This window comes from Streptopelia decaocto, assembly GCF_964273445.1.
Source record: "Streptopelia decaocto genome assembly, chromosome: 6".
Classification (NCBI taxonomy): domain Eukaryota; kingdom Metazoa; phylum Chordata; class Aves; order Columbiformes; family Columbidae; genus Streptopelia; species Streptopelia decaocto.
In genome coordinates, this window is record NC_138660.1 from 68,390,611 (window position 1) to 68,412,137 (window position 21,527).

General features: G+C 49.3%; 1 protein-coding gene across 3 annotated transcripts in view; it reads left to right on the forward strand.

Annotated features, from left to right (window-relative positions):
- The window catches only part of TANC1 (tetratricopeptide repeat, ankyrin repeat and coiled-coil containing 1), a 72,217-nt gene that overhangs the window by 34,960 nt on the left and 15,730 nt on the right, over nt 1-21,527 (forward strand). For all 3 annotated transcript variants that reach the window (XM_082056424.1, XM_082056426.1, XM_082056425.1), the window contains 10 exons: nt 663-842; nt 4,886-4,987; nt 7,826-7,947; nt 8,825-9,053; nt 13,047-13,262; nt 15,572-15,697; nt 16,458-16,739; nt 17,547-17,674; nt 18,618-18,849; nt 19,881-20,047. In XM_082056424.1, coding sequence (XP_081912550.1) covers nt 663-842; nt 4,886-4,987; nt 7,826-7,947; nt 8,825-9,053; nt 13,047-13,262; nt 15,572-15,697; nt 16,458-16,739; nt 17,547-17,674; nt 18,618-18,849; nt 19,881-20,047 — 1,784 coding nt within the window. The remainder of the gene's footprint in view (nt 1-662; nt 843-4,885; nt 4,988-7,825; nt 7,948-8,824; nt 9,054-13,046; nt 13,263-15,571; nt 15,698-16,457; nt 16,740-17,546; nt 17,675-18,617; nt 18,850-19,880; nt 20,048-21,527) is intronic.

The window sequence follows — 21,527 nt, forward strand, 5'->3', positions numbered from 1 at the left end:
ATATTTGTGATTTAGCTGAAAGTGCTTTTCCTTCAGCAGCAGGAAGTGTCTCCATTTTGAGTGCATTTCCCGTTTTTATATGCCACTTCGTATGTTGTGAACCAATAGCTTGTTTTTCCCTTAGACAAAACCACTGCTGCTGTCAAACAGCACATAACCGGACGGGCTCAGACTTCAAACAGAAACGGGAGCTCAGACTGTCTGTCTATGGGTGTGCTTTTCGGTGACCCGCCTTGTAATTGAGTGGAAGGGGTAACCCAACTAGATTTCTCCTTTAACTAGTTCAGCAAACAACATTTTCTGATGGTTTTGATTTTCAGGACATCACGGTGATTGTAAAATACCTTTTCAGCTGTAAAAACGCTATGATCTTCATAGGAAACTTTATTTGTAGCTCTAAGGGTGACATCTGAAAAGTACTTTGTTAAAAGTGAGGCTTTTCTTCCCCCTTGCTGTCTCTATTACAGTAAAATCCAGTCTCGCTTTCTCGTCTGTTTAGATTTTCCTGGTGGTTGTCTGTGTTCTGCCCCGCGGGCTGCGCGGTGGCACCACATGCTGAATGGTTGCTGGCAAATAGTTTTCCTCTGTTAAACACCTGTATTCCGGTGCAGGTCTGTGATCTTATTTGGGTGTCTGACGCATGCCCGGTTTTGTTCCCGCAGGGGAGTGCTGCCCGGAGAGCGCCGCGCAGGCCGCCGCGCCGCCGGGGCCCAGCGCCGAGCTCCCCGAGGACGCGCGCAGGGCGGCCCTGGCCAGGGGGGTGTCCGTGTCGCTGCCGTCCTCGCCGCTGCTGCCGCGCCAGCCCGCGCCGCTGCACGCCCGGCCCTGCGCCAAGTCGCCAGGTGAGTCCCGCGGGCACCGCGCCTTCGCAGCACCTCAGCAGCTCCGGTGCGCTCCGTGTGGAGGGAACACGGTTAAACCATGTTAATCCTTTTTGCATGTTCCCAGGGGAAGAGGCGATTGGTAAATAGATTAATCCATATGGCGAATAATTATTGTAAATGGTATCACAAATACCTAGATTGAAATGTCTGAATACGTTTAAAACTGGTTCTTTATGATTAGTGTATCAGTTAAGTAGAAGGCAGCCGCAGAGACCTTTGTTTGCACATGTGTTAGTGACTGTAAGAGTGGATGTTGTTTGTGGCTTTTATGCTTCATTTATTTTACTCGTATCTACATACATAAATGTATTAATAGATAAGTTGTTGCTGAAGTTGTGACAAGAAGCTCGTTCGTTTTCAACAGTTGTGCCCTTACTAATGAGCGCTCAGTTACGAGCGAGCCTTGCTAAATAAGGTGCTGTGTCTGGGTCCCTCCTTATCAGCATTCTGGACATATAGATCATTCCAACACGCCAGCGTCACTTGGGTTCGCTCAGGTCAGAGCGTGTGTGTCCAGTGAAATTGTCCATGCTCCTGGTACTTGTGGAGATACTCGACGGTTTTGAGGTTCTTTGTTGTAAAGTTTATAAGGTCCAGGAAGAAAGTGTCAAAAGCCAGGTTTTGTCAGCACCGAGAAATGTCTTGGTTAATGACCCATTTTACAGAAAACTAAAGAAGGAACATTGCTCAAAGAATTGCCACAGCACAGTACATTTAATTTGTAAAAAGCATGGTTGGTTTAAGTTGCCCAGCAATATCTACTTTCTCCTTTTGAAATTTAAAAATAATAGTCCGGTTCATGTTTAAATAATTTGGGGTTGGTTTTGACAGTTCGCATAAAGATTTTGAGCCACAGAATGTTATTTTGTTGTTTTATCTTACTGCGAGTGGCTTGTGTGCTGAACAGCTCTAGAAGATCGAAAGTCCGTGTAGGGAAGGAGGAGATGGGATTTTGCCGAGGAGCGGGGCGAAGGACGGGCTCCCGCTGGTGACAGCCGTGCAGAGCTGCGGGAGAGCCGGAGCAGGGCCGGGTGAGCCGCCGTGGGGAAGGGCTCTCAGAGGAGTGGTGTCCATGGATTGCGCTGCTCTTTTTCTGCCTGGGAGAAACACAGTTGCTGGGCAAAGGAGACAGTACAATTAGTATTTCATGCAACGTTGGGTTGACTTGCAGATAGTGCAGGCACTGACAGAAAGGCCAGGGTCAGTTCTTGGAAGGAAAACGCGTCCAGAACTGTGGAACAGAGGTGACCAGCCGGGAAACGAGACCCACCGAGCACAGGCCAGAGCAGGGGCCAGGAAGAGCGGCTTCCCTGCTGCGGTTCTTCTCCCCTGCTTGCTCCTGGTAAAATGCAGTTCCGGATGAACCTTCATCAGACCCAGTTCAGCCCTCTTATGCTTTTGGAGAACAGCTGCCGTTGTGCAGGTACAGGTCACGTTTCAGTGGGTCCCTTTTCATCCACGTGTCCTACTCCAGATTAGTGCATGAAAATAAACTCACCATGACTTTTCCTAGTTACTGCAATGTCATGTATTGCAGTTGCAAGAACTCTAAGTCACTTTCCCATTATTTTGTGAGGAAGAAAATTCAATAGAGGATCTCCTCCACAGCGTTAAAAATACATGCTGAAGATATTTCCATTCTGATCTGTTTTACAGGACTGCTACGTGTTGTTCTGGTTCTTTTAGAATGGTTGTGTTTTGTCGTTCAGCTTTGGTACATCTAATTGTACTTCTGCTTACAAATTACACATTTGGCTTATTGTCTCCTTAAAGAATGTGATTTTGTTTCAAAGGAAGGTATTTTTAGCTGCTTTCACCAAGGCCAATGCCCCTTGTTTTTGTCCTGGAACAGCTCTGAAAGAGCACCCTCTGGTGATAGCTGGGAACTAAGCTTCGAGTCTAGAAAATGGGATGAGCTCATAGTTTCCAGACAGGGAGATGAACAAACGTTCATATATGACGTACGTCAGCTGGGCAGCGGGGCTCGTGGTGGTCTCACAAATCCTGGTGAGCTGCTGCCATTGCCGCGGTAGAGCCGGGGAGTTAAAGCGCCCGTGAGCCGCGGGGCGCTGAGCAGCGCTGCGTGCTCCGTGTTTCACCTTTGCCGAGTTGGTCAGAGGTGAGAAACATGCACTTTTTGGAGTTCCCAAAATCAAATATTGTTGCCATTTTGTGGTTGCACTTTCTTCTTTCCCTTCTTTTCCCATCTAGCCCTTGAGAGAGCCAGTAGAACACAGTGTGTGAGCTGAGTTCCAGCATTTCGGCTTGTTCCATTTGAATTGGACAGATTTCAGCCTTGAGGTTTTGTTTGTTTGTTTGAAGAATGGAGTGACAGTGTAACTGTAAGTTCAGGATTCCGTGGAGCAGCACAAGAAATGCTCTTCATGAAAGGTGCTGAGTTCTGCATGCTTGCTTTTGAGACTCTGATCTTGTTATTGTTAATAAAATCATAACAGTAATACACAAACGTGCAAGATGCAGAAGTGGAATGCTGCCAGTAGCGTGGTTTCCTCTAGCACTTTGTCGCTGTACGTGCTTAAAAGTCATTTGACTGAAGCACGTTGGACATACTTTGAAGTGAGGAAACTTTCTTCCTGCTCTTAGGGCGATGAGAGAGGGAACCCGAGACGGCAGCTCGGTGACATGGCGAGAGGTGGTACTGAGACAGGAAAGGAAGATCGCTGTGGATTGCCAAAGCTGGGGAATCCACACAAATAACTCTGGGTTTGTATTTTGTTAGCCCGGCCATTGACTCTGTTTCTGGGGATTTTCAGGCAATATTTAGGTTGTTCTGCATGAAACATTGGAATCACCCACCACAGCTCAAGCTCACTAAAACTTTGCAAGTTTCAAGTGGTTTGTTACGCTCGTTACAAGGCATTGGGTTTGTCTTAACGGAAATTTAGGACAAGAATTTGTGTTTGTTTTCAGTAGCACTGCTGCTGATGTTTCCATTCCGCACGCCATTTAAATATCTTAGCTTCAGAGGCTGTAACTTTGCGAGCTTCCCTCTTCATGCTTCTCCACAGCTGCTTGTGCTGCAGGTGCCTGTACTTTGCTGGCGTGTCCAGGATGTGCCTGGCAGCCGGCAGCTGCGGCCGCGCGGCCCGCGTGGGCACAGCGGCGTGCGGGCCCCCGGCCCAGCCGCTGCTGCTGGGGCCGGCGCGCGCTCTGCCTGCGGGCCAGCGCCTTTCCATCCGCGCTACCGCGGACACGGCTCTTCTGGTAGTTAACGTCTCCTCTGGTTGCCACTAAAACGTGTTTAGCAAAGAATAGGATCATAAAAAGCCTGAAACCAAAGCATGAATATAAAAGCCAAAGAGTGAATTGGTTGAATTTTAGAAAAGTATGCATGTGCATGTGTGAACATACAATTCTTCTTAATACTGAAGTCAATATGTTTGAACCTCGTATGTACGTGAACTGGGAATGCTGCTGTTTAATAAAACCAGAAACCATTAGTAGCTAGTAATGCTTCAGTTTGTTGGGCTCATCTTCACCGTCCCGTGTGATCAGGCCCGTGTCGTGTTTGGAAAAGTGCGCTGTAAAGTGAAGCGTCACGGGTGTGAATTATTCAGCGTGTTGATGCTGCGGGCTGTCTGCCCGTAGTCTCTTTCTCCTGGCTTCAAAGATCCGATAACAACATTGTCTTCCCGTTGTGATGGAAGATAAAAGCTCTGAACCAAGGAGGCCCAGGAATGTTGTCTGAGTTTGAGCAGGGAACACGTCACTCGCTGCACATATCAGGAGCCCTTTCAGGTTCGTCACAGCGAGCAGATGGCGTTGTTTTCCAGCAGGCTCTGCGTGCCGAGGAGCCCAGGGAGAGTATTTGTTTCTCACAAGAGGGAAGTGCAGCAGCTTGCTGGTCTTTACAGTAGCAGCTGTGTATGTAAGAAATAGTTCCTCTGCTTGCTTTGTGTCGCAGAGGATAGACACTGTAAATGTGAAACCTGCGGTGCATCTGGAAAGAATTAGATACACTCGGCTCGTTGCCGTTGCAGGTCCGGCCAGGAAGCCCAAGTATGTGGAGAGCCCCCGGGTGCCAGGGGAGGCAGCGCTGCCGCCCAGAAAAGCAGCGGAGCACGGAGAGCCCGGCCAGAGCGGTAAGAACCTGCGCCGGGACGCGTGTGTGTGCAACAGCTGGTCGTTTCGGACACTGGTACAGAGGAGCCTGCACAGTAAGACAACATCTCTTTATTTGTGAGAATGTTTGCAGATTTAAGGTGCCCGTGGTAGGAGACGCGTCCCTTCACCAGCGGGCGATCTGTCCGTTCTGGGGCTGCAGCAGAGCGGTGGCCGCTGTGGCGATGGCCACGTGAACCAATGTCCATGTGCACCAACGGCCCGCTGGAATTCCTCTGAGCTTGTTTTTAGTGTAAATGGGTTCCGAGTTGGTAGCTCTGCGCGGGGTACAGTGCTTCATTTCAGAAACATAAGACTTGCTAAATAAGAAGACAGTAACTCCTGTGTTGGCAAAGCTGGGAAAAGCTGCTTTTCTATGGTTAATTGGTATTCTTGGAAAATACAACATTTGTTAAATTTGATTAGTGTGTGACAGTGTGGCTTTGACAGTGAATGTCACGACCAAAGCAAAATGACCCTTACGTTGCTGTGTGCCTACGTGCACTGTAACATGGATTTCGTGTGCCTTGTGTTTTTAGATGAATTTTCAGTTTACCTGACCTCATTGAAGTAACTGCACGTAACTGATGAGGTTCTACCTGAACAACTTTTTGTTTCCTTTTGCTTAAATTTTAAAGGAAACTACAGTTTTAAAAGCAAATATCTTCTTTTTTCAAGAAGTGGGGTTTTTATCCTTAGTGAAAGCAGAGGTCACTGTACTGGTTTTCACGGCTGTGTTCTGTGTGCCCTGTTCAGCGTGTCGTCGTTCCCGGTCCCTCTCGCTCCTCTGTCTGCTGAAGGTCAATCCAGCCCGCGGTGTCGAGGGGCTGAGCGGCAGCTGCTGGGCCGAGCGCCTTCGCTCTTGGCCTCATCTCTGCCGCCCGGCTGAATGCGGGGCTGCGCCCAGCGTGCGCTCACACGTGTGGAAGATGAACATTTAAACATAATAATAATTGGGTTTTGTGACTTTGATAGAATGAAGATGTTGATTTCACAAACTCTGTCATTTCCAGGATTGTAACTTGAAAGATTAATTTAATCCTCAAAATGACGATTTTACAAAGAAAACACATTTTCTAGTCCAGTATTCTAAACCCTGTCAGCTTGCAAAATATTCTCAGATGCAAAAGTTTTTACTATCTGCTTTTAAAAAGACACCGTTTCATAGACTTCCTTCTTTTGGGATTAAGTGAGAATCAGGTAATTCGATTTTCCAGCATAAAACCCAAATCTGTCCACAAAACTAAGAAATATGTGTGTTCAAGTAGGTATTGAGCTTGAGTGGAACGAAGGATTGTTGACCAGTGAATTACTGATGCTTGCAAACCGCGGGGTTATGCCACTCATAAAACAAAACATCGCTGAAGTAGTGCTTATGGTCCAGATATTCAGTTAAAATCATTGGCAAATGTTTTTCTGTCAGTCTTGGGGAAAACGTGCTATTTATTGCAAATCACAGGGCATGTCAGCTGTGTGTGTGGTTAGAGACCGCGGGTTCTGGGGAAGAGTGGATATAAATACCTATAAATACATGCAAATACTGTCCTGGACTCTCTGGCTTGGCAGAGCCCTGGAGGAGAGACCGGAGCGGAGGCCGGGCCGTTCAGCACAGCGGGCTCTTCCTCAGAGCCCTTGGGCGATGCTCCCGAATAAGTGACCACTATACCTGGGGACGGGACAGCCCGACATGCTGTTCCTTTTTGAGTGGACAAAAGAACCAGTACCGTATGAACGCTGGTGCCGGGGAGCGCGTGGCGGGTGGTGCGCAGGCCGAGGGCCGCCGGCGCTGGGTGGGACGGTGTCGGCAGCAGGGCTGTCCCCGCGCAGGTCCCCGCGCAGGTCCCCGCGCAGGTCCCCCACAGGTCCCCCCGCAGGTCCCCCGCAGGTCCCCCCGCAGGTCCCCCACAGGTCCCCCCGCAGGTCCCCCACAGGTCCCCCGCAGGTCCCCCGCAGGTCCCACGCAGGTCCCCCGCAGGTCCCCCCGCAGGTCCCCCCGCAGGTCCCCCGCAGGTCCCCCGCAGGTCCCCACACAGGTCCCCCCGCAGGTCCCCCCGCAGGTCCCCCGCAGGTCCCCCGCAGGTCCCCCCGCAGGTCCCCACGCAGGTCCCCACGCAGGTCCCCCGCAGGTCCCCCCGCAGGTCCCCCGCAGGTCCCCCACAGGTCCCCCACAGGTCCCCCCGCAGGTCCCCCGCAGGTCCCCCACAGGCGGCTGGCTTTGTCGAGCGTTGCCTCCTTTTGGGCCTGGACACCAGGAGACATTTGAAAGTGCTGTACTGATAAAATTAAATGTTTTTGCAACCAGAAAAGATGGGACATTTAGAACTGGTGTCACATCCTTTGCATACCAAGCACAACAAAAACGTATGGTATTACTTGTGGTGTTGAATGTGAGATTACAAAACATCTGTATTATTAACCTCTACTTTCCACGTTTTTAGCACTTTAGAAAACTTTATAGGAATTACTGGAACAGAATGCCATTGAACTCTGATAGCGTTGAGTTTGATGCTGCTGTTGGAGAAGAATCCTGTCGATCGCCAGCCGGGCGCTGAACTTGTTCCACTGCCCCGTGGCTGGCTTGGCGGGCAGGGTGGCCTTTCTCTGCCCCGGATTTGTGCCGATGTGCAGAGAGTCCAGGACCCACCAACAACTTAAAGTCTGGGGGACAGAAAGTTTAAATGGCTTCAGCTTCTCTATTTAGATATATTGCTGACAGAAGAACTGGCATTTACATTTTATTGTCCTTTTTTCTACGTCTTGTCGCAGTTTCCAGATATAAGACTCTAACCTTCACCAACTTTTTTCCCCCCTCTCCAAAGCAAAATCTGACAAAGACTCGAGCTGTTCTCCTGCGGCACAAGAACTGATGACAAGATTGGGCTTTTTGCTGGGAGAAGGGATCCCGGCTTCTGCTCACATGGAAGAGAAAAGCGAAGTCATGGTAGGATAACGGAAAATAATCTATTTAATGTTCATCCTGTTTCTGAGAGGAGTAATGTTATTTCCTCTATTTGCTAGTTGCAGTCACTTGATATTGACCAAAATACAATCCATTTTGATAGAGATATGGTAATAGAATTGTACATTAATTATAGCAAGCATGTATTTGTTTTGAAATTGAGAGTTGATCTTGCATTCTTAAGGAAGAGTGGACTCATCATTTCTGGAAGTTTAATCTCCTGTGAATGTGTGCAGCTTCTCGGGCTCTCTGCCTTTTTCGAACATTTATGAGGAACGTTGTTTTTTCCTTGTGTTTTCAGTAATTTCTGAGATGGGAGATGTCAGTGGTTTGTTACAATAAGAGCCTGCTTTTGGGGCATGTTGTTAATTTTTTCCGGAGAAGCTGGCTTCCGTTTGACAGCCTTGCTCTGTCGTTGCGGGGCTGGGGAGCAGCGGGCAGCTCCTGTCCATATGGAACTCGTCTGCACCGTAGCCACCAGTCTCTCTTTCCTCCCCTTCCCCTCTCCACATTTAGTCCCAGGCCTCGTAAATCTCAGTGCATCGGTGCGGGTTTCACTGATAGTGAGACTGCAGTTCTGGCGGTTCCAACCCAAAGAATGAATGCTGGGAGTGAAGGGGAGGGGTGTCCGCTGAAACGTTTAATGGAGGAGCAATCTGCCACTCTGCGACCAAACTGTGAAACTCCCTTTGTTCTTCACAGGTCACTTGTTAAGAGCAATCTGAAATCATGTCGCTAAGCTTCTGCTTCGCGAAGGTTTTGCTTGCAAATGGGCTGTTTGCTGTGTTGTGGCTGTGCTCCCGGGTGCGTCGCAGCGGCGCGCGGTCCGGGCAGTAACCGCGCTGTTCTTGCCCCGCAGTGCGCGGTCGCCAGCCGGGGCGTGAGCCCGTGCTCCACGCTGACCAGCAGCACCACGTCCCCCAGCACCGACAGCCCCTGCTCCACGCTGCCCGGCCTGGGCAGGGCCGCGGGCGGCCAGGGCAGCCCCTGCGGGACCCTGGGCAGCCCCTGCGGGACCCTGGGCAGCCCCTGCGGGACCCTCAGCAGCCCCAGCTCCACCCTGGAGAGCCGGGACAGCGGCATCATAGGTGAGTGTCTGCAGAACAGATTGACCTTCTCTTGACAGCACGGCTCTGAATGGCTCTGTTTCGCTCCATTTCTTGTTGCCTTCTACCTTTGTCCTTTTCCGTTATATATGTCTCTACAGTACATTTCAAAATGGTGAGGATCAGCGTACCGTGAAGCTGGTTTAATTGCCAGCTGAGGAAAAAATAATTGATGCTACTTCTTCTGAGAATAACTTAAATAAATCTGTTTAAAAACAGTGCAAACTTCTGAGTAATTGACATGAAAATCAAGCTAAAATGGGGCATCATGGAAGAGGTGAAATTGTGTGATCATCCACCAAACAGATGTCTGAACCGGAGTCAGTTATCCTGAGAGAGGCAGCTACCGTTACATAGCTCCTTTTACCAACTACCTAAATATTTCAGTAAGTCTGATCAATTCTAAGGAAAAGCTCCGAGTTGTTGGCTGCCTTGTTTGTGCCATCTTCCCTCCCTCTGCTCCCTGCCCTAAGGGGTCTCCTGTGAGTATCCCCCTGTTCTAAATGAGGTCAGAACTGGCCTCGTGTTTGTGTAAAGTAGTATAAATGGCATGACGCTACATCGTCCACTGCATAACCTTGTAAATACTAATATTTTTAAACCCACTGATAAAAGTTCCTTCTGGAAACAGTGAAAAGGAAGAAGCTTCCAAAATAGGAGAAACATTATTATACAGGGAGAAGAGCAAATGGTGGAGTTGTGAAGTGTAAGAGTGTGAGAGCAGGGGGCAAACCCTAGAGAAGACATGAGGGTGGGTGGGACCTCCTGCATAGCTCCTTCGGTCAGGTTATGTGGTTCAGGGTTGTGGGACCATCAAAACTCACCTGCCGGTTCTGGGCTGTCATTCGTGTCTCGAATTCGGGGAGAACCTGAACACCCCTTGGCAACCCACGTTGCACCCCTTCCACTAGAAAGGCCTGGAACCAAGGAGGGAAATCAGAGGCACCTCTGAAAAATGATCCCTGGTTTTGTTTTTTAAATACAAATGTGTCTGTGCATTCAAATTTGTTAGTAGTAGCAAATAAGTGTTTTAAGTTATGTTAAGCAAGTATGTGTTTCCTAACATCTTTGACAGAGTTCATCCAACCGTTACAATACCATAGCTTGCTCTTCCAAGCTACTTACACAGGCTTCCAGTGTATTCTGCTCCCACTGTGTTTTCTGGGCCACAGACTCTGATGGGAAATCTATCTTTTCTTCTTTCCTGCTTTTTTACTTACGGTTCGGGTTCCTTCTAGTTTTTTAATACTGTACTGCTGGCGTTGAGTTCTTCTTTGCTGTTAGTGAGTGTGACAGAGTAGCAGTAGAGCCAGGTTTTAACCTTGCACAGTGAGCTAAGCAGGAGAAAAGGCTGGGCTGCTGGCCAGAGTGTGGGCTGTTCTGGATTCCTACCACTGCTCCAGTACGGAAACCTGGAGCAGCCAGGTTTCCCGATGCTGCATTTCACTCCAGAACGAATCATAGTTTAAAATATTTCATACTTCAGGAGGAGGCAGATTCTTTTGGCACTACCATAAAAATGAAATAGATTTGTCATATGGAAGTACGATCTGAGCTGTGTGCACAGGCCAATGGAATGCCCAAAAAGCTTTTTCTTCTATTGCCTCTAAAATGTGTGTCGTTATTGGTGTTTCTCAGAACGCGAGCTCTTGAGCTCAAGCTCTGGCTCTCGGACCGGGGAGCAGGAGCAGCCGCTCCCGCGAGGCCGCGGCGCTGGGGCCGAGCGGAGCGGCCGGTGCCGCGTGGGGCCGCGCCAGCCCCGGCGCCGCCTGCGGTGCAGGCCCGGCGCAGGGCCGGCTCGCCTGGTGGCTTGGGCAGCCACGTGTAGACTCACCACACGTATAGCTTTAACGTTTCAAACGTTAGCCTGCAGAGGACCCACAGTTCACATAGACATTACTAGTTAAACTGGCATTGATATGTGTTGGTTCTGTTGTGGTTGGTTGGTTTGTTTGGGTGGGTTGGTTGGGTTTTTTTAATCGTGATACCCTCTTGTCCTTCTTTGTATTTTCCTCTGTTGCATTCAAGTGGTCAAAGTGCATTGAGTGTTGGCTTAACATTTAATAAAAACTAGTTGTTGTTCAGTGATTTCATGAGAGTTTAATGTAAGTATTGAAAACATTTTAAATGAAACAAAGTAATTTCACTAGTAAACATAGCAAAACCAGCATATATTTGCTAAATGTTCTTATGCGGGCACACTAGTATAGTTTTATCCCACGTTACTAAAGCAGGACTTCAGGAGCGCGAGTTCTTCACACCTGCAGGTATTGCAGGAGGCCTCGGTCAGGCACAGCCCCGAGGAGCTGCAGCTGCAGCCCGTGACCCTGGGACACCCGTGGGCCCCTGCAGCACCTGACAATGCACGTGATGCTGTTCGGCTTTCGCTTGAGCAAATCACTGCAGCCGGGAAAACTGCTGGTCTGTAGGGCAGCATCCAGAACACCTTGTGGTCTTTAGTTGCCTTTTAGCTGAGGATCTCTTTAGCTCCATGCTGCTTATTTTTCAGCTTCTGAAATGTTGGCAGTAGGATGTGCTTTTTTGCTATGGAAAAGTTTCACATAGTGTTAAGAAGTTATCTGTAAATGTCTCGTGATTGGTTTTTAATGACATCAGAAACAAGCAAAGAGGAAAGCCTTTGAGTCTCTGATTGACTCTGTACTGCAGTACACTGCAATACTTCAAAAACCTAAATGAGTGTGTTCAGCGTAATCTGCAGCTCCGTCCGTGTGCTGCCCGGCTCTGACACGCTCCTCTGGCTGTGCACGCTGTTGGGGGCACAGGGCAGCGCTCGCTGCGGGACAGCGGGACCCGCGGGGCGGGCGCTCCGCAGGATGAGGCCCCGCGCGCTGTTCGGGGCGCAGCGCAGCGCTCGCTGCGGGACAGCGGGACCCGCGGGGTGGGCGCTCCGCAGGACGAGGCCCCGCGCGCTGTTGGGGGCGCAGGGCGGCGCTCACTGCGGGACAGCGGGACCCGCGGGGTGGGCGCTCCGCAGGATGAGGCCCCGCGCGCTGTTCGGGGCGCAGGGCAGCGCTCGCTGCGGGACAGCGGGACCCGCGGGGCGGGCGCTCCGCAGGACGAGGCCCCGCGCGCTGTTGGGGGCGCGGGGCAGCGGGACCCGCGGGGCGGGCGCTCCGCAGGACGAGGCCCCGCGCGCTGTTCGGGGCGCAGGGCAGCGCTCGCTACGGGACAGCGGGACCCGCGGGCGGGCGCTCCGCAGGACGAGGCCCCGCGCGCTGTTTGGGGCACAGGGCGGCGCTCGCTGCGGGACCCGCGGGGCGGGCGCTCCGCAGGACGAGGCCCCGCGCGCCGGCGGCGCTGGGTGAGCGGTCTGCGCAGCACCCAGCACGGTGCTGCACGACGCACACGGTGCCGGGCACGCGAGCCTGCGCAAAGCGTCCCAGCTTTGGGAGAAATGGGCAAGGTTTTTCAAACAATGGAATTTTGAGTTATTCTTGTAAATTATTAGTCTTCAAAAATTATCAAGAAGATGCATTTAAATCTTTTTCTTGCTCTAGATGCTATTTTTACTTCTTGATGAGATGATGTTGTCTCCATGTTTACCGAATGATTTGAAAATTTGCAGAGCATGTTACACAATTTTAATTTTTAAAAAAGTTGAGATGTTTTGGTGAAGTAGGTGATTCTTCCTATAAAGTCATACGTGTCCTGATGGTTTGTCCGTTCCGCCAGCCCGCAGCACCGATTACATAGATGTAAAGATAAAACTGGATTCTTCGGAACACTTTCTTGCCTCCTTTCTCAGGTGTTTTTCCCAGTCTGAGAAGCTGCGTTGTTTGGCTCATTTAGATAAATAAAACTCCTGAAGTTCAACAAAACATCCAGTAAAGAAATAACTTGAATATCTGATGGCCCAAAATGCCATTTCAGTATGGAAATCGTAGCACATGTTAACACAAGTGCACCATTTTCCTCTCGTGTGTACTTCAGTTGTTTTTTTCCTCTCTTTTTCAGCAACTATAACAAGTTCATCAGAAAACGATGATCGCAGTGGATCCAGTTTGGAATGGAGCAAGGACGGGAGCGTGAGAGCCGGGCGGCAGCAGGGGCCGGGCCGCGGGCCGGGCGGCCGCCCGCCGGGGGCGCAGGGGGACCCGCCCCGCGCCGCCCCCTGCGCGCAGGGCTCCGGCTCCGGCTCGCTCGGGATGCCGCGCCCGAACTCCGTTGCAGGTAGAGTCCTGAGGCAGAGGAGAGGATGTTCAGTATCTCCGTTGGAGATTTGGTTTTAGTATGAAAGTATTTTTATACGACGAGAAAAGCATAGGTTCCAAATGGAGTAGATGAGCATTACCTAAGTTATTTTAGATGTCAAAGAGGGTGTTTTATCATGGTTTTTGGCAGGTATTGGCTAGGCCAGGACTCGTGGAACATCAGTCATTCTAGGACTGGATCTGGCATCAGCTAATCCTTGAGGCCGTTGCTTCTGTGTGTGCTCACATTTCCTAGATCTGTAAATTCGACTGACACCAAGACTAAAATCGTACTTGGAGCTCTGATGAACAAGTGACATGTATAATTTTTTGAAATCTATGTGAAATTCTGCCTTATAGTTGAACCGTTCTTCTAGAAAACGTGAGTCTGTCAGTTGTGATAGATACAAATGGGACTTCAGCCTGACTTTTTCCAAGCTGTGGGATACAGCAAGTCTCTGAAAAAGCACTTCTTACTTTAAATCTATTCGTAGAGCCCATCAAATCCTGATAGTCGTGCCAATTGACTTACATACGTAAAACCCTGCAAGAAGGAGTTCTGGCAGCGCTCAGCAGCGTGGGTGCTATAGACGTGGCAGTAGGTTTAGCTAGCTGAACATTCAAAGTTAAAAACTTGGTAAATGTGGAGTGAAGAAAACTTCAGTAATGAGGTTCGGGCTTAGGAGCTGGTGCTTCTGGGGGGAGGATATTACACTTCCTCCCAGCTAGAAAACACCAGCACTGAAAGGGAGTATTTCCAGTATAAAATCACAGAGTCACAGAGTGTCAGGGGTTGGAAGGGACCTCGAAAGATCCTCCAGTCCAGCCGCTGTGGAGCAGGAACAAAGGTTAAAGAAAAATGGATACGTGGAATTTCTTAGCATGGTAAGGTGTGTAGGGGAAGTATTGCTAGGAAACCAACTTTGGAAATTCCCAACGGCGAAGGTTTGGCAGAGGTCGCGCCAGCAATTTTGATGAGAATCTCCAACTCTGACAATACCATGTTAGATTTTGGAGGGTTGTGGATTGTGACATGAGCACCAGTTCTGTGCTGCTGTTGTGAAGATACAAACATGTTGGTTCAGCTGAGGGGAAAACCATGATACGTTCTCCAGTTCATTTCCAAAGGAACTATATAACGTGTTTATTCCAGAAAAGTCCTACGAATTCTCATATATTGGAATTTCAACAAAAAGGGTACTAACATGCAGCTCAATAAATGTTCTGAAGAACTTAAGACTTGCCACTAATAACCAAAATCCAATGGTTTAAAAAACCCACCAAAACAGTCCTGTATTTAGAATGCTTCATGAAGTGTCATAAAGGTGCTGAAACACACACTGCGGTCTCAATACAGGTAACCTGAGGTTTTAAAATACATGAAAGTTATTCGCACATTGTTTCAAAATGTGCCTATTTTGCAGCAACGTCCTGTGCTATGAACACACCAATGCCCGGGCTGTGCCGCTCCTCCACAAACCCACCGGCCCCGCGGGAGCGGACTGTGCCCCCATCGAGCCGCTGCTCAGAGGCGAGCGCCGTGCCGCCAGCAGCGCAAACCCTTGCCGTGAATTCGCTTCTCTGGCTGGTTTCTGTAGTTACAAAATCACAAATGTTAGAAACAGTTGTGAGTCTGCTCTGAAAATGGCTCGATTGACCTGCGGTCTCGCGTGTTTCCCCGGCGCCGGACAGGTCCTGCTCTGTGTGAACTGTCCCATGCAAAGGCAATGGAGCGTCTGATTTAGATGTTCTGCTATCTGACAGTGCCAAGATTTTGGCTACAATTTTTTTGTGAAAACTGGTGTGCTTTTAAGGTCTAAGTGACTGTTTTCTGGCTTTGGAGTGCCAGTGCTAAATAGCCCTCTTGAAAAACAAGATACCTGTGCTACACCCGCAAGAAGTTAAATGATTAGCCTGCGATCTCCTTGCAGATAAAGTGACTGAAGAAGCTTCTCCTGCACAAAGGTGGGGTTGGACGTTGTCACACCTGTTCCTAACACGTCTGACCTCACCGATGTGGTGGTTCTTGTAGGAAGGAGGAGACTGTATTAACACAGGGGCTGTTTACCACTTGGGGAAGTGAGGCAGACGTGAGGGCCATCTGAATCTTTAGTAAACTTGATCGGAAAGGATTCTGGAGATGTTACAACATGAATGGCTTTAACTTCTGTCATTGTCTAGAAAACTTATCTGTAAGTAGTATGTTTAGGAAAAAAACTGTAATAAATAATCTTATTCTTTGTAACTTATGCTGAGAGAAAAATAAGCTTCTCTCCTTTAATACTGCAGCAACAAGTTCAACCAAACTGGAAGATCTGAGCTATTTGGACGGACAGAGAAACACCCCTTTGCGCACCTCGATCCGCCTGCCTTGGCACAACACGGCCGGCGGGCGGGCACAGCCGGACAGCAAAGGTACCGGTCTGGACACCTGCGTGGGCACCCGGCCCGGTCCGGGACACCGCGCCGAGGTGTTTGTAACACCCCGTCCCACCGCCATCGTGCTCGTGACAGATCCCTCACCGTGTCTGAAACCAGGATGTTGCTGACACTTTTTACTGCATAACGCTGTGGGTTAGCAGTTGAACGTATGGCTTTGAGTAAGAAATCAGTATATTGTTCGTGTCAGAGGGCACGGGCAGCGCAGGCCGCGGGAGTCCCCGGCGTTCAGGAGCTGCTGACCGTTCTCCTGGCTGCCGGGTTGTATCCGTGCGTTCAGATGAGAGCGTGGGCGCCTGCAGTGCTGCGCCAGCTTACGGCTTTGGAGAGCCCGTCCTTAGAGCTCTGGCTTAGGAAGAAAACCCATCTAGTACCATTAGACTTATTTATGACTCTGAACCGAAAAATGTTTGCCACTTCATCATTTATAGAATTCTTAATGCATTTTCAAGAGAACTTTTGAATTCTGTGACAAATTAACTCAAATTCAATTATAAAAAGCCCTCCAATTATACTTGTAGCCTCTCTCCTCTAGAATTTAATTCATTGTAGGAATTATGGAGGAGACCTGAACTGAGCAAATCAGTTTTATTGTTTCCATGATGAAAGCTCTGAGGAGTCTGATGATGAACACTGTTAACAGAGTCACTGAATGAAATTCTCTTCTGAAACAATAGTGGTTTATTGCACATCGAGTTTCTTGTAATAAACTTTTCTCCCTGCCATCTCTTCTCAGCTCATTTCGTCCCCTATAAGCCTCAAGACATTTTGCTGAAGCCGCTGTTGTTTGAAGTTCCGAGCATAACAACGGACTCAGTGTTTGTTGGAAGAGAATGGCTGTTCCAGGCGATTGAAGAAAAATTGCAGAGCACTGATGTAGCGGAGAACAGGGGCGCAGTCATTACGGGGAATGTGGGCTTTGGGAAGACCGCAATTATTTCACGGCTGGTGGCGTTTAGCTGCCATGGAAGTCGCATGAGACAAATAGCTTCAAACAGCCCTAATTCCTCCCCCAAAAGTATGTATATTGTTTGGGTTATTGTACTGATAACAATAGTCGGGTTGTTGTTTGCTTTGCTGGTTTAGGTCAGTTGGGCCTCGTCAACTCAGCAAATGCTTGTTTCCTGCAGCGAGAGAAGGAAACTGTTAAACGGTGCGCGTTGATGAACGTAAGGGCGCACGGCCCAGCCGGCGAAGGGCGGCACGGCGGCTGTGCGGGGTCTCGTCCCTCTGCCGGGCGGGGCCCTGCGCTGCGCCGGCGCCGCGGCTCTAGAGCTGCTTCTGCCGCTCGTTTGGAAAGAGAGAAGCGATGGGGTTCCCCTGCCCGGTGCCACACGTGTTCCGTGGGATTGCAGCAGGGGCAAGAGTGAAGCTGTGGAGAAACCCCTTTTGTCTTCTGCTGGGTTCCACAGGCTTCTGTCACCCCGGCAGTCCGGTCCCTTCGGTGACTGGAAGGACGTGTGACTGTCCTCACGGCTGCTTCCCCTCCTGACGCTTCGAATAATAGTCATAATAATCACGAGTTGTTTATGTTCCTCAATATTTCAGTCATGCAATAACTATTAGTTGAAATGAGTCATCACAGGTATATTTTTCATATGGAAACCATATCAGCATACTTTGATTTCAGTAACTGTACAGTTTTGATCTCAAAGTCAGTTGAATTGTGTAAAATTGTAACGTGCCTGTATTTCTCAGACTAGTTGCAGGCTTCTTTTAAAGCAGCTTCAGATTTTACTCTAGCAGCAAAGAGATTCCGTGACGCTTTCCTGTAGAACGATCTTCTGCCAGCACCCCCAGTCTCTGGTGTCTGTTGTCGTTGCAGCGGGCGGTGAGCGCAGCCCGGAGGCCGTTCCGTTCAGCCAGCTCGCGGCCGGCGGCGCGGGGAGGACGCTGCCCGGCCCCGCGTGCCCGCAGCGCGGGGCGGACGCCGCCCGGCGCCTGGCGTCCAAGGTGAGCCGGGCACACGGCACTCGGGCTCCGGGCGGCCCGGCGTGGGCTGGGAGAACGGCGCACGGCCGGCGCCGGGGGTCGGGATCCTTTCCTTGCAGAAGGGGCCGTGTGCTCTGTGTACCTTCCAAAAGATAACATGCTTGGCCTGTGTATCATCTGTATTCTATGATACAGGTTGAGTCTGAATGTAGTCTATTTTCAATACTTTGAGAGTCTGAAATAAGCAATTGAAAGTTATTTTTGCATTAGATTATTATTATAAGTGGGGTTTTTTTTCCTAATTAGTAAAAATAATCAACATCTGAATTGCTTAGTTCATGAAATAGTTGTGAGCAAAACATGAGGTTATTGTTTCAGTCGTTAAGGTGATGTGTGTTACTTGGAAACTGTTTTGAAACCCACTGAAAACCAAACTTCTTATGTACTGTGAACACCGTGTTTTCCGTGCGGTTTGCTATAAGTCAGAAGTATTGCACACCTTTGCAGTAATCAGAACAGAGCCCGTTGTCTGCTTTCTCTGTTTGCTACATGAGGGTGTCTTTAATAGCTGTTGTTTTACTTTTGCCTGATGTTGATCAAATTAGGCCTTGGGTCCTGACAGTGTGTGACACCATGTTCTTAAATTAGAGCTAATAAGTTGCTTATTCAGAGCTTCAAGTTATTTTTCTCCTGCTCCTTAGTTACTTGGCTGTACCCCTGTATCCAAATGAACTCAAATCCCTGTTTTCCTGCCAGAATCTGACACTTTTATTTCTTTTCAGTTTTTCATGTCGTCCTTTCAGTGTCTCTGACACGACCAATTGTGGAGTTGGATAATTACTGTAACACTGAAAAATACCCTGTAGGGGAAATATAGATGTCGTAACGCTTTATTGTAAGTGCACTAACTAATAACCAACTTAGATGCTGAAGGAGTAACGCCTTTATTTTTTGAATTGCGCAGGTCGTTGCTTACCACTACTGCCAGGCTGACAACACGTACACGTGCCTGGTGCCGGAGTTCGTGCACAGCGTGGCGGCCCTGCTGTGCCGCGCGGCCCCGCTGGCGGCCTACAGGGACGTGCTGCTGCGCGAGCCGCAGCTGCAGAGCGTGCTGAGCCTGCGCTCCTGCGTGCAGGACCCGGCCGCGGCGCTGGCGCGGGGCGTGCTGGAGCCGCTCGCCCTCCTCCGGACAGGTACGTGAGGCCCGAGCTGCCCGGAGCTGCCCGGAGCTGCACAAAGGGTGGAAAGGTCTCAGAACGTGTGTCGCAGTGCTCTGAGAGAAAGACAGAAATCAGAACGGTCCTGGAGAAAGGGATTCCTTCATTGTGCTACTTGTTTGTAGCAGTTTTGGAACAGATTTGGAACAGTTTTTTCATATTTTAAAATAAAATTCTGTGAAACTTATTAAGGATCATGGAAACTTCACATTTTTTTGTTTTGCTAGAGAACTCAAGGATGATGTTGTATCTTGAAGCTAAGGCTGGCACACCTACATTAAAGGATTTAGGTTTTGGGTGCTTTTGGGTTGTTTCCGTTGTTTTGTAATCTTCTGTGCCTGAGCCCCTGCAAGGCGGATGTGCTTTTTGCTGGCTTTTAGAATGGGTACGGCAGTTTTCCAAGGCAGCGTGTAACAACACGGGTCTCCTGTTAAACCCAGGCCGGCAAGCTGCTCTGGCCAGCAGCGGCTCCAGCGCCGGCCTGGCCGCGGCGGGACGGGCGCAGTTTGTGCGCCAAGGAGCGCGTGTCCTCCGCCAAAGCGGGTGTGCAGCTCTTCAGCTGCCGTCATGGCTTTTGCAAATTGTAAACGTTTTTTGTTCGGTATGTACAATAAAGGATAAGTTTTAAGTAAACAACTAATATTTAAAACCCTGGTTAACTAATGGCTTAAGCAACCTATACGTGCCCTCTTCTCATATCCATGCATCTCTTATCTCTTAATGTTAATGGCCTTGTTTACTCCTTTTAAGTCAGTTGAGAAATAGATCCATAAGAGCACAGTAAAAGCCACTGTTTTAAGAGCTTGCTTCCACTTAGCATTTCATGGCATTGTTGTTTCATATCTCCTAATGTTGTTTTTAATCTCCTAAATGATGCTTAACCGCCATAGAAATGTATTGCTGTGCATAAAGATATGTTTGTATTTCTTGATGTTCAAAATTCAGGGATATGTCACTGAATAGGGGAATTTGTATTCACCCTTTGCTTTTTTATCTTCATCTTTCAGAGAGGAAGATTCCTGAGGAAGACTACATAATTTTGATAGATGGCTTAAATGATGCTGAATTTCATAAACCCGATTATGGTGACACACTTTCTTCATTTATCACAAACGTAATCTCTAAGTTTCCTCCGTGGCTGAAGCTCATTGTGACTGTAAGAACCAACTTACAGGTAAAAACACCTTGCATCGCTTTTCTTACCTCAAGCACTAAGTGATCTTTTATGTTGGTGCAGCTGCATTATTATGAAAAGTAGTAGTTTTAGAGGAATTCCAAGTAAAGTCTCTGGGTTTTTTTCCTCCCTTCCTTGCGTGTTTCTCCACAGTGCACAGGTGTGATATTGGAGGCCTTTATTGTTCCGAATCACCTTCTTGGGTGTGCTAGAATTCATGATACAGGGGGTGGAATCAGGGTATGTTTCCTTGTCCTTCTAGAGAGAAATGGGCAAATAAATGATTGAAAGCTTCAAAAAAATGGCAGTAATTAGGCAGCCATAGTGATTTTTCCCTTCAGTGTTTACTTGTTGGTGTATTAAACTCTGGATTTTCACTTTTTAAGAAGAGATAAGCCACAATATTACTGTCTATGTTGATGAAATTGCTATAGATCTCTTTGCATCTCTTCATCTGTTTGCTGCCCCTGGAAGAAAACAGCCCCAGGACTCGTGGTTAACGTGTTCTACCGGAATGGAGCAGCTGAGAGAGGCTGGCAGACATTCCCATGCAGAATTCCCATTTTCTGAACCAGACAGCAGAGTCCTGAACTAAGTTCTGGCTTATTTTCCAGCACTAGTCAGGCTGTCTTAAGATAGTTGCCTTCTGGTTTAAAGCAGGTGTGTCTGCTTTAGTCTTCCGCGCTGAGACAGCCCCTCAGTGTTTTCATGTTTTCTCGACAAGAAGGAAAGTTCTGGCTCCAGCACTGCTGCAGATGTGCTGACAGCTGTGAGCAAAGCTGGGCACTGCTGGCAGCTGGCTCCAGCGCTGCTGCAGATGTGCTGACAGCTGTGAGCACAGCTGGGCACTGCTGCCAGCAGGCTCCAGCGCTGCTGCAGATGTGCTGACAGCTGTGAGCACAGCTGGGCTCTGCTGGCAGCTGGCTCCATCGCTGCTGCGCACGGGCTGACAGCTGTGAGCACAGCTGGGCTCTGCTGGCAGCTGGCTCCAGCGCTGCTGCAGATGTGCTGACAGCTGTGAGCACAGCTGGGCACCGCTGGCAGCTGGCTCCAGCGCCGCTGCACACGGGCTGACAGCTGTGCTCACAGCTGGGCCGCGGTGTGGAGCATCAGCGGGTCAGGGCGCCGCTGTGCCAGCAGTGCCGCTGTGCAGCTCCGCTCCGCTCCGCGAGCTCCGGTCCTGCCTCTTGCCCCCTGACTGGAAGCTTCTGCTGCCCGGGAGCCGTCAGTTCTCAGGTCCGTCGTTGTGTTTGACGGGGTTTCCAAGGCAGGCTCTTTCCCTTCGGCAGGCGCCGCTGTCACTGCAGCCCGCACTCGCCTGGCGCCTCAGCTTGCTGAAATCCAGAGTAGAATAGAAAGGTCTTTTTTGTGTGTTGTGGGATTGTTGCGAAGTTTGTTAAACCCTTCTGATGTATGACTCTATCTAAGAGGTTCTTTTGGATCTTTAATCACATAAACATAAATGTGTTCCATGTAACAT